The 13414-nt window shown below is 39.1% G+C and overlaps 1 protein-coding gene across 2 annotated transcripts in view; it reads right to left on the reverse strand.

The window, feature by feature from the left end:
- PIEZO2 (piezo type mechanosensitive ion channel component 2) overlaps nucleotides 1-13414 on the reverse strand; it is a 1179452-nt gene that overhangs the window by 12861 nt on the left and 1153177 nt on the right. For both annotated transcript variants that reach the window (XM_078688152.1, XM_078688151.1), the window contains 2 exons: nucleotides 12557-12685; nucleotides 10851-10930 (listed from right to left, as the gene is read on the reverse strand). In XM_078688152.1, the coding sequence (XP_078544278.1) occupies nucleotides 10851-10930; nucleotides 12557-12685 (209 nt within the window). The remainder of the gene's footprint in view (nucleotides 1-10850; nucleotides 10931-12556; nucleotides 12686-13414) is intronic.

A 13414-nucleotide genomic window follows, 5' to 3' on the forward strand; every position in this document is an offset into this window, starting at 1 on the left:
AATGTTTATCAGACTTAGTTTGTGAACGCATGGGAGGTTTACACATGGAACACACAGTGGATGGGGAATTTTGTAATGACCTAATGAATAACTTTGACCTCTCACTGGCTATGACACTTAGGGACCCGTCAAAATGTTTTGATGTTCCCACTTTCGAAGGGCACGGCAGGGGCACTTTTATTGATCATATGTTAGTCTCATTAACGATGCAGACTTTTCTGGATTCATTCAGTATTGAGCGAAGTGAATTTAGTGACCATAACCCTCTCATAATTCGCTTGAAGGGACCCTGGGTCAACAAGGGAAAGCAGAACAATAGTACTGGTAGGCTGTGTACAACAGATGGGAGGCGGCGACTCAAATGGTCAATGGTTACCCCTGATCTTCTTTACAAAAACATTGTGGAGAAATGTACTGAAGATATCAATAATTGTACACATGAGGGGGAAGACCCAAGGCAGGTACTTATTGCTTATCAGAATCTGTCGGAGAAGGTGTCAGAAATGATGACAGCCCCCGCTAAGAACCTGGTGAAAGGGGGTCCCAGGTGGTTTAACCACGAATGCTCTAAAGCTGCTCGTAAACTTAGGACTGCCTTGTCAGTTATCCCGAGAAATCAGGAGGGGGTAAAAACGTGCCGGAAAGAATGTAAGTCTGTAATTGCTTCCCGCAAAAAGTTTTTAAGAAAAGAGGCCTGGGACGAAATACTTGACCCCTCCACCTTCAAAAGTCAAAAGTCAAAAAGATTTTTATTTGGTCTGGTACTCAGCTGAGGACCACAAAAAAATTTTTTAAAACAGTTTACAGAGAATCAAAATACACATCAATATAATTTTAAAAAAGATTTCAAAAATTTATAGAAGTTATAACAGACCCATTCATCAGTCGGTTGTTTACATAATGATAGTAAGCTGTCAACAGTAGTGATGTTATATTTCTGATATATCGGCCCTACATATCTTTTCCGTGCTTTTACTACAGTTTCGTGTGGACAAACAAATAATATGTGCACGATGTCTTGCATTCCCCCGAAACACAATTTACACATAGGGGAGTCTCCTGGTGACCATTTAGATGTAAAGGCAGAAACCGGTAGGATTCCTAAACGCAGCATAATTATGGACCTTCTTGCTCCGTGTGTTAGACAGAGCCCCAAATATGGCCGAGATTGCTTATATTCCAGTGATTGTGTAAAGATTTTATAAGTAGACAACTTACTACAATGGACTAGATCTAGATCGTAACTTAATCTCGGAGTAAAGCATTTCAAAAAGAGTTTTAACTGGGATTTTGACCAAGATGACAGAATAACTTTTGTGAGGCATGCTAGTTTGAATGCCTCAACCATATTCTTGGTAAAGGTAAGACATTGAGATTCAGGTTTAAAAATCTCCATCTTTAACAAAAATCTCAGTGTTCCTTCTTTTGCATGCAAGATGTTGTAGGCCCATCTGATGATATTTGCCACAGCTGTGGCATACGAGCTTGTTAGGGCAAATTCCAGTCTAAGTGCCTGTACAGATGTCGATGAAGCGACCTTTAATAGTCTTTTCAAAATCTTTCCTTCTGCTAAATCCATGAAAGACCATTGTTTCATTGGTAAGTGTTCAGTAGCATAAGACAGTACCGCAGGTATTTTTACTTTGTACACTTTGAGTAACGAAGAAAAATGCCTATTTCCAGTGGCCATATACAATCGAGAAAGCGCCCCTGCGTGTATCTCCGATTTTTTCTTTAAATTGTCAATTTGTTTAAAATTTTGTAGGTTTTTTGAAAAAATCCTTCCAAGATAAGTATATTCATTTACTTCCTCTACTCTTTTCCCATTAAGGTACCAGCTATATTTAGCACTTTTTTTTCGACCAGAGAACGCTACCACTTTAGTCTTTGTTAGGTTAGGAATTAAAAAGTGGACCTTCGAATAGTCATTCAAGGAGTTCAGCAGATTTTGAAGGCCAAATGGTGTGAGATCTACCAGGACTATATCATCTGCATATAACAATGCATGTATGCTCTGAGATGCAACCTTTGGTGGCAGACTAGTGCATTGCTGCAGATGAAAAGGTAAATCGCTTAGATAAAGCGAGAATAAAATTGGGGCAAGGAGGCATCCTTGCTTAAGACCATTCAAGGTATTAATTGGTTTTGTAATACCCTTCTCACTTCCCATTTGAACCTGGGACCAGGTGTTTGTGTGTAACATAATTATTAGTTGCAGTAGGTTTTCAGAAATCCCCAGTTTTCTCAATTTTTTCCATAGGGTTGGCCTATCAACGCGGTCGAACGCAGTTGAATAGTCTATAAATGCAGCATACACTGGTTGAGATCTACGCCCAGTATATTTGTCAAGTATAGTCTGGAGAATTGAGATATTATCTATTACTGAGTGATTTGGTCGGAAACCGGCTTGATACATCGGTATTATTCCTTGTGAAAAGCACCAATCTTTTAATCGATCCAATACCTCTGCTGCAAAAATCTTGCCTGTAGCGTCCATTAATGCAATTTGGCGGTAATTACTAGCAATATTCCGGTTCCCTTTTTTGTATATGGGAATTATAGTACTTCCCTGCCAAGATTTTGGAATTTTCCTGGTGCTGAAGATGTGATTAAATAATGTTGTCAACATCTGACTCCAATGTTTGGGATTGGACTGCAATACTTTGATCGGTATCAGATCAGGGCCTGACGCAGAGGTACATCGGGCTTTTCTAATGTGCATTTCAATAGAAAATACTGTACATTTTTCCATTGGTGAGTGTTTAGTTTCTAAAAAAGGTTCAACAGTATTACTATCATCATTGGATGGGTTTGCTTTATATAGGTCATTTAGATATCCTTCCCAATCCTGCGGTGGTACTGGTATGGCATGTAGTGTCTTTTTAGTTCCAATTATTTTGGCTATCAATGACCAATATTTTCTTTGATTATTTTGTTTTGCCGCTTCGTGAATATCCACCCAATTTTTGTCCTGAATCTTTCTTTTTTCGCTGCTCTTTTTCCTTCTTTGTTGGTTTTTTAGTTTATTTATCTCTTGCTGTATGGCGGGTATAAAATTTAAGAATTGCCCACGAATCAATTTATTCAGTTTCCTCTTACTTGCATTTTCGTTGGAAGTTTTGCAAATTTGATTCATACGTGGTTTTTCCCTGTTGAGCAGTAACATTTTAAGATTTGCCATAATGCATTCAAAGTTTGTTATTTGACAGTCCGAATGCATTGTAGTTAAAATTTCATTTTGTAGGATCTTTCCATTAATATAATGCAGAGTCCCAGAATTCCAAAAAATTCGCCTTTGCGTCTTGCTGATTTCTATATTCCCATTAAGTTGCATGATTGGGTTCGGCAGAGAAGGTTTTAATGACCAGCCAGTATATAAACAGAGAAGAGCGTGGTCACTGTATTCTGTAAAGTCAATTTTCAAATATTGAAATGTATCCACTATCTCTATATTACATATTAGATAATCAATAATTGATAGGGATCCGTTTCCACGCCTTGTGAAAGATGCTGGTCTATCACCCTCTATGTAGCCATTCAATATTGTCCCATTTATACTTGGCAGTGAAGCTAGTAGCATTTTCCCTCTTTTGTCAGAGATTTTACCTTTTGGGAAAATCGGAGTTGGTAAATCTATTAATTCATCTTCGTAAGTTTGTGCCCACTTGCCAATATCAGCATTAGATATTTTCCCATTTACGTCACCCGCAATCAGGTACGGGGTATTCGGTCTTTCTTCAATTAGTTTAGCAATCAAATCAATAGTAACCAAAAAAGTAGTATCTTGTGAGGTACCTGGAGAAATATACATATTAAAAAACAAAAATGCCTTTTTTTGGTCCGAAGTGTTTGTCTTTAATGAAACCTCAATGCATTGAAAGTTGTCAGATTTGGAATGGATAATTACTTGAGCCCATTCATGTTCCTCGCTCAGAAGAATTGCCAGACCACCCTTAGCGTGACCTCTACTTGTCGATATAGCCGGAATATCATAGACAAAATAACCCTTTTGCTTGAATGGTTTTATAGCCCATGTTTCCTGTATGGCTAATATATCTGGGTTATTTTGTAATGCTATATTCATTTTATTGTTAGTTTTTCCGGCTAAGTTCCACGAGGTGATCTTTAAACTACTGTTAAACAGTGCAATGCAATTGGTGATTTTGTTTATTACTATTTAAGGCCTCAGAAACCCAAGCCCAGGATTCTGGTATTTTTTTGATTTCTCTTTCTTCATAGTATTGGCTCCATACATTTCTTTGACCATCATTTACCTGGATTGTCAGAGTGTCTCTCCTAGTGCTATTTTGCCCCATATTTGCACGAGCAAAGTTGTTTATGTCCCATTCTTTTGGCATGGTATTCCTATTTGTGTTTTTGTGGCCGATCACATTATCTAAGTATTTCTTCGGTGGAGATATTTCTATGACATCATAGCCATGTTTGTGTAATATTTCTTTTTCCCTTACGATAATTCCAGGAAGAACAGACGACCAGAAAGCTACTTTCGCAATTTTCCTATTTTCCTTTAATGGGAATGTTACTAAGTCTATCTCTTTACTGGTGATAGATTGCAAGGTGTAAATATGCTGTAGCAGACTAATTATCCTTCCTCGATTTAACGGTGAATCGTCAGTGGGAAAGAGCTCTTCAAACTGGAGATATTTCGTCATAGGTTGACAACCACCAGGGGATAATACCACGTTTGTCCTGCTTTCTTTATTTTTTTGTGCAATACTGCTTTGTATACTGCTTTTTATTCCAGATGGTATATATTCAGGAGCCTTTAAATTCAATTGTTGAATGGGAGGTTTGTTATTTTTTCCACTTGGTATCTCTTCCAAAGGTTGTTTGATGGCTAATATCTCAGAAAGACCTTCCTCGTTTTTATGTTCTATAGGTATATCTTTGAATCTTATCTTTCTCGATCTCTTTTTATTAATTCTTCTTATTATTTTCCTATTTCTGATTTTCCTTTTCGATCCTTTGTCACATTTCATTTGAATAGGCTTTTGCTCGAGTTCTTCCTCTAGAACAGATAGAACAATTGTTTTTTCATCTCCTTCATCAGCATTGTGTATCATATTGTTATTCTTTATTACTGAAAAAATCGGATACTCCTTTATTTGCGATGAAGGCTCTTCTCTGAACAATTTCTTTAAGGAGTATATTCGGGCCTCTTTGGTGTCTTTCTTAGTTTTAGTGTGAAGTTGGCATTTTAACTCCTGGTAAGTAGTTTGAGTACTACTATCACATTTGTTTTGAGATTCAGGGATCAAAGCTTTGGACGAGAGAGAGGGATAAAAAACCTCCCTTTTTTCCTCCTGTGTCTGTATGTTATTTACTGATATCATTTGATCTTTTTTCCTTTTTTCTTCTACCAGAAATTTTAAAATGCCAATTTGAACATCCAAGGTTTGATCCGAATTTTCTAAAATATTACCCAAAAAAGAGAGGACAGATTTGAGAATTTCCTGTAATGTGTATAAAGCCTTAGATATAGGGGACGCCACATTGGTAGAGTTCATATTGTTCGGAAGAAATGTATCCAGTGATGTGTCCAAATTCATTTTAAAATCAAAGTGTTTATCTAAAATTTCAGTTTGTATATTTTCCAAATGTGATTCTAGCTCAGAAGTATTCTCCACTGGTTGAATACCCTCTAAGCAGAGGTTCTCAGGATTAGAAAGATGAGTTATTTGATTTGTCAGTGTGACATTGGGGGAGACAGAAATAGTAATTTGAGGCTCCTGTTTGGATCGTAGAATTTGAGGTATAGAGTGAGATCCAAGATCGCTTACAGCCGAAGTAGTCTGTGCATCCGAAAAAGACAAGTCAGCGACCTCTTTAGGAAGAGTGTTTTCTGGTGTTACTAATAGTTCGTTATCCGAAGGACTTAATTGTCTTTTAGGAGACAGAGCTCGAAAATAATTACTAATAGCGGGGGTTCCAATCAGCTGTCCTGGTTTTACTGTTTTAGCAGAGCATTTTCTAACAGCTTCTTCAGTGCCCATTCTCTTCATAAAAATAGTACGTGATCTAAGTTTTTTATATGCCATAAGATAAGGTTTCACCCAGGTATATTTGATTAAAAGTTAAGAGAAAAAGGCAAAAAGTGCCTTACCATGTATTAGTAAATTCAGCTGTCAATAAAAGTTCTGATTACGAACACATTTTAAGGGCCGAATATAAAAACACAGAATGCAAAATTGAATATACCAGTTAAAAGAGGGGTGTCCCGTCCCGTCCTTGTGCGACCTTGGACGGCCTTAGACGGCCCGCCCTTTGCCCGGGCTTCGCCCCGTGCTCCGACCCGCGCGCGTCCCGCGATGCGCGTGATAGGTGGGAGTTATATTGCTTCACGGGAAGGAAGGGCGTGGCACTGGGAGGGGGCGCGGCACTCACGGGAAGAGGACCAGCTGTAGGTGGTGAATGCTGGTCCTCGCAGTCCCGGGGCCGGCGCCTCTCCCTCCTCTGCGGCCACAGAAGCAACGAAGTCCTTGGTAAAATTAACAGCAGCAGCAGCACAAGATACGAGCTACTCCAGTAGCGTAGGGGACACAGCAAGCGCTTCTCCTGCTTTACGAGCGGCACCGGCGAAGCGGGGGCCGCGAGTAGTTATTGAAAATCAGCACAGGATACGAGCTACTCCAGTAGCGTAGGGGACACAGCAAGCGCTGCTCCTGCTTCACGAGCACCACCTTAAATTGTAGCACTAAATTCTGGGCACTAGTTAAAAGACCGTTCTTGGTGGAAGATCCGGGTGACGGAATTGAGTGCTGCATAACAAGGGAGGAGTGGGAATCTCTTTTTAAAAGATTGTATTATTCAGCGGACCCTGTTACAGTTGATGTTTTACCTTACGTTAGGGGGAGTATAATTAAATTTGATAAAAGTGAGGTCATGGATGCCATAGAAGGACTTACAGCTAGGAAGGCCCCTGGGCCTGATGGAATTCCACCTGATCTTTATAAATCAGATCCTGGTTTTTGGGCACCCATCCTGGTAGCTGTATTTAATGCAGCTGCTATAGTGGGTTGTCCTCTGTCCTGGGGTTTATCAACAATTGTCCCTGTGTTTAAAAAAGGAGACAAGGGCAGTCCCCTTTGTTATCGCCCGATCTCACTAATAGATTCAATGGTTAAGATCATGGAGAGGATTTTACTGCAGCGTATATCAAGTTGGACGTTTGACAATAATATTATGTCCATCTCCCAATATGGCTTTTGCAGTGGCCGCTCTACCATAACCCAGTGCCTCAATCTCTTTCTTATATTGAGTAAATATACTGTTGTCCAGAAGGGAACCGTTCACCTCGCCTTCATGGATCTGTCATCAGCCTTCGACTGTGTTAACAGGGGCAGGCTATGGCAGGCCATGTGGGAAAAAGGTGTGGACACAGGGATTGTGGATTTTCTGGTGGACTTGCACAGTAACACCAGTGCAAATGTCAGGTATACAACAAATGGGGAAACCACTGGTAATTTTAACATTAAAAAGGGAGTTCGACATGGTTGCATCCTAGCTCCATTTCTTTTTTATTTTTATATTAACGATTTAGATGTTGCACTACAGGAGGTTCAATCAGATTGTCCTAGAGTTGGGCGGCGGGGTATTCCTCTACTTTTATACGCAGATGAAGCGGTTTTAATCTCGAGAACGGAAAAGGGTCTCCAGGCACTTTTGAATGCTTTTAATACTTTTATGATCAACAGAGACCTGCTGGTCAACAATTCTAAATCATATATAATGCATGTTGGCCGACAACCGAAAAAGAATTTTACTTTTAAATTAGATGATGTTATGATCCCCATCTCCCAAACATTTTCATATTTAGGTGTCGTATTTGACACAAAGCTTAGCTGGGGCCCTCATTTGGCAAGAAAGAAAGGGGAAATGACAAGAGTTAATGCCTCTATCTTTAATTTTGCCACAAAACTTGGGAAGAAGCCAAATGTCGCAATGATGAAACTCTATAACGCAAAATCGATAGCAACCGCGGTATACGGCAGCGAGTTATGGGGCTACGTAAGAGGTGATCAGTTACAGGTTACTGAAAATAACTTTTTAAAATGCCTCCTGTGTGTCCCAGCCAGTACATCAAACCGAGCGGCACTCGAAGAGCTAGGGACACAGTACTTATCTGATATAATTGCGTTAAGACCACTGACCTGTTGGGTAAAACTGTGGTTAAATCAAGATATTCTGCTCACCCACTTGATTGTGAAAGACCTTGTGTCCCAGGATAACTCTATGTGTGTGCCCTGGCTAAAATATCTGAAATCCTGCTTTTTGAGGCTTGGATGTTTGAAACTGTTTGAAAATCCATATGGGATTGTAAAGGGAGATGTGGCAGCAATTAAGCGGGCTTTTCATATGGATAGGAAGGCCCAAAGAGAAGGGGAAGAGCTTATGAAACCTAATGTTAGGAAATACGTTATGTTGAAAACCTGTGACACCATGGAACTATACCTAACATGTACCTTCACTTCTCATGAACATTTTTTGCTGACAAGGTTTAGGTTTAATATTTTTCATCATCTTCTTATTAGACCTAAGTCGGATATTTTTAATAAATTTGTTGCTCCCTGTGGCTGCGACGGGAAGTCTCCACAGGATATGCTTCATTTTATATTTTTATGTAAGTTTTATGAATACCCACGCAGACGTTATCTTGTTGCTCTTTTAAAGAAGTTACATTTTAATCAAATAAGACCAGCACTTATGTATTTACAGCTGTTACATAGTGAAAGTGTTCTCCAAGTAGTAGAATTTTTAAAATTAACTGTTAAATTTAGAAATTGCCTGGATCAGTGATTAACACCTTTGATGTATGTTGAGCTCACCTACTGAAACAACCTTTATCATGCCGCTAATACGATATTAACTGCTCGCTATTCCTGATTTTGTCTACTTACTCTCTAATGAAATATGTATATAATGTTTGTTTGTAAACGTGACTTTTTAAATTTGAAAGGTACAATGTATTTTATATGTGCACTTTTGTGGTTTGAAACATAACCGAAATAAAGTCTCATTTGATTTGATTTTGATTTTGTTGCAGCAAGTCTAAGCTCTTACTTTACCTCATACCTGGTGCTTTCTGCGTGGGGGCACCTGCCAACCTCATCAAATCTCCAGCAAACATTTGTGCTGCAGTGATTAACCTTTCTTAAGTAGGCTTTTATTTAAAACAAATCATAAATACTGTTTTGATATACCTCCCTTTTATAGATGGGGTTATCAGTGAAAAAATAATCTCCTGTCCAAGGGATTCTCGGGCCTTCACAGCCTGGCCCTTCCAGTGGGACATGGGAAGCATGACCCACTACCTACCCATGCCCCACAGCCCAAAGAAGGCTCAGGTGAGAAAGTGGGAGAAGCCAACTTCAGCACCCTACACCAGAGGTTTTCAGATAAGCAGAGGAGTTGGAAGGACCACATGGCTGAACGGCCCTCCCTTAGGGTGCTGGGGTGGAAGAAGTGTGGTGAGTGCCTAAGTTGGTCAGGGATAAGTGAAAGGTCACCTGACAGCTGGTATCCTTGGATGCCAGGACAAAATAAAGAAAAGGCAAAAACAAGCACAAACTCATTAAAGATCAACAGCACATGCTTGATAATCCAGAGTGTCTTGATCTTTTGGTAACCTGGAACATGATATTGAGATTGTGGGATATAGCTTGTCTTCTTAATTAGTATAATCAGAATTTGGATCTTATTTTAAGACATATTATAAGAGTGAGGTCTGGTCACATGCCTTATGTCTCATCTATAATAGAAGGCCACATGTTAATGTTCAGGCTGAAAGCTTTGCTTTACTAATGGGGAAACGTTATTGTTAAAGGCAGTAGACCCTGTTTGTGATCAACTTGACAATCCCAAAGCCTAAGACTCACAAACTGTTGGTATAGAACATATAATGTAACCAGGCAAGGTTTATGTGGTCAGTTGCCCTCTGTGATACATTTTTATGGTAGGTGATTTGAACCATGGTTATTCTGTGAGCTCCCTTATGAGGGATTCCTAACTTTGATACCAATGAAATGTTAGGTATATGTGTCACTTTATGCGTAATATTTAGTTATGAGTATTGTTGTGTTTGCTGAATTCTGAGTTTCTAGCTCACAACACCTCCCTGAGTCAGCCCTGGTCTGCTTCACTTTGCGGTCCTTAAAATCAAGTACCAAAAAGGGTACTTGGTCCCCAGATTGAGGGTCAACTGTATGGAGGGCCCAGGACAACAAAGAGAAATATGTGATACAACTGGGGTCAGTAACTTCGAATTACTCTTGGAACACTTCATCTTGCCTGCACCATGATTCATACACTTTGTTGACCTATTCCCACCCTGGAAATGGCCCCTGATTTACTAATGCTAAGTGCAGAAGTAAATCTTTTTCCAGAGTCTTGAAATAACAAGGGTTGGCAAATCCAATAGGTTTGCCAGAAGGATAATAGGCACAATGATGTGGTCACTGTTAACGTTCAAACCTCCAGATTGCAGGGGGCACCATTTTGATGGTAGTTAGGTAGGAAGCCAAGGTGTGAGAGGAGGGATTCACACATCTATGAGCAGGAGGATGAGCAGATGCACATAACAGTTCAGCTGACGATAACTATGCTGTGTTATCTTCATCTAAATTTTTTTAGATTCTGCTTTTACATAATATGTGGAAAATATTATGTGAACATACTCTCGGAAAGGTCAATTTCAGGGGTTTTGGTAAGCAATGATAGTCACTCCTGAAAATGTTTCAGCTAGCCTGCAAATCGTCAGATGTTTTCATGAAATATTTTTTAGTGGCATAAAATAAAATAGAGCCAAATCCATTTTTATGTAATATACTTACTTTTCAGCAACTGTCTTACGGATTTTGTAGTAGAATCACTGGGTGCTTTGATGTACCATGGATAGATTTGTTCTAGGACCCTGAGGAAAAAAACATATTTTAACATTTACATATTTTAAGCCCAAGCACACAAACTCGAGCAAAATTATGCTCTGTCTTAAATAGTTACCTATTTTTACTGTTCATTATTTTACAGAGTCATCTGAAATTGTCACAAAACAGAACTGTTCATTCAACCGCAAAAGTGCAATGTTTGTCAATTTCTCACCGTTCTGTAGAAATCACAGTATTGATTCTCAACAGCATAATCACTGGAAAAAGTGTTGCAAAGGTTGGGTGTATATGAAATATCATGTCATATACAGTGAGTTTATATAAATTGGCAATTGGGAGATGGCAGCTCCTCATCACACATCACATATGTATTACCTAGGAGATGATTGCATTGCAATTGTATAGGTTTAGTTAGCCTATTGCAAAACATGTATTGTGGCTATATTACTTTTCCCTTTATAGAATGAAAGTTAACCGAAACATATTAATCTAAAATGATTTAATCTAAAACTAAGGACATCTTATTTTATCATTTTTTCACGTGCAATGACATACACTATGTAACCGTCTATATTGAAAAAGAATGCACACTGGAACAGGATTTTTTTTGTTTTGGCACAATGGCCCAGAAGGGATTACCAGAGCACATTGATTTGTACTGCTGATAAAATGAGATCTGTTGCCACAAACAAGAGCCTTGTTAAGAGATTGCTTTGTGCACCATGGTAAATCCTTTGAACTTGATCCCTTATTGGATCGGCGGTCAATTCAAGAATTTGAGAGCACTGGATATATCATCCCAGCGACTACAGTCATTGGGCTTGCTGGCGTGTGTATATTTTAGGTGTTTTCAGTAATCAGGAGAAATTCAGTAAAACCACCACTACAAACAGACAAAAACTGCCTTGCACCGTGATTTGGTTGACAGCTGTTCATGAGGTGATCTCTGTATCAAACTGTATCTTATGTTTGTGGTGAGCTGTATGCCCGTCCGTACCAATTCTTGGTAGGGATTGATAAATTTGGCAGCAAAACTGTATGTAACATTCTAATTTGCTATTCAAATTGTTTCATATGTACTGAGTCATCAATAATGTCACGTTGTCCTTAAAACACGTAACATGATTCGTCAGAGTGTATATTTGAGTAGCAAATGAAACTAGGGCCAAATGGCATATATTGAACAGGTGTTGTACAGTTTTGCAGGTGTGCAAACTGCGATGTTTGTCCTAGTCCTGTTGGTGCAAATGCTGTCCTTTCACAGTGTAACTAATCCTCTGATTTTATTTCTTTGCATTCTAGTACTGTCTAATGTTTGCACTGTTCCGCTGGTGCAATGTTAATGGGCGATTGAACTGCACTGACGCTAAATGTCCAGGTACTTAGGCTATACTGCCAGCAGAATGTACTACCTAACATAAATATGGAGCCCTAAACAATGCCTCGTTGAAGTTAATAATAGAAAATCTACGCCGAATTTAATGGTGAAGATTGTTTTACAGACACTCTTTGTCAGTCTCAGAAATATACTTTTGAAAGTTAGTTAACAAATATTTGTTATATTTCTAAATAAAAAAAGTCCCCACATTAGTGCACACATTCCCAAATCCAACTTTTAGTACTGAAAACTTTTCTTGATGAAGATTTCTTACACGTTCGATGTTTTCTCCGTTGTTGTATTGGCAGACATCATTGTTGCAAGTTCCATTCTAGTGTCGTCTTTCAGATTAACTGTGTACTTGTCAAATGTTATTTCTGCTTTTGCACCAAGACTGAGATTTCTATTAAATGGGAAAGAAGAAAATATTTGTTATGGTTTTTGTAGTCAAATGAAAATGTAAGCAATTTAGAGATTAAGGGCCAGATGTAGGAGCCAAAATACCGAACGGTATTTAAGAATTGGCATGTAGGGGGCATATTTTACCGATTCTGTAAATTTACCGAATCGGTAAATTTACCGAATCGGTAAAATACCGAATCGGTATTTTTACCGATTCGGAAACTTTCAGATGTAGGTGGGACTCTTCAGAGTCCCAAAGGCCCTACAAATTCGGTATTTTACCACCCAATCCAAATTGGATGTTAAAATACCGAATTCAGTTGTGCATGCACATGTGTGCATGCACACCTAGCCATGTGACAGACAGACATGCCCCTAGGGCATGTCTGTGTGCCACATGGCGCACATGCCAATTTTTGGGGTGCCAGAGGGTGTCAAAGTGACACCCCCTGCACCCTTGCAGAATTCGGTATTTACCGAATCGGTAATTACCGATTCGGTATTTACCATTGATTCCTATGGGCTTCACAGCCCATAGGAATCAATAGAAATACCGATTCGGTATTTACCGAATCGGTAAATACCGAATATTACCGAATCGGTATTTCCACATCTGGAAATACCTACATCTCCCCCCCCTTCATATTTACCGATTCATAAATACCGAATCGGTAAAATTCGGTATTTATGAATCGGTAAATACAACTTACCTACATCTAGCCCTAAGAGA

Source organism: Lissotriton helveticus, chromosome 4_1 (genome assembly GCF_964261635.1).
Source record: "Lissotriton helveticus chromosome 4_1, aLisHel1.1, whole genome shotgun sequence".
NCBI lineage: Eukaryota > Metazoa > Chordata > Amphibia > Caudata > Salamandridae > Lissotriton > Lissotriton helveticus.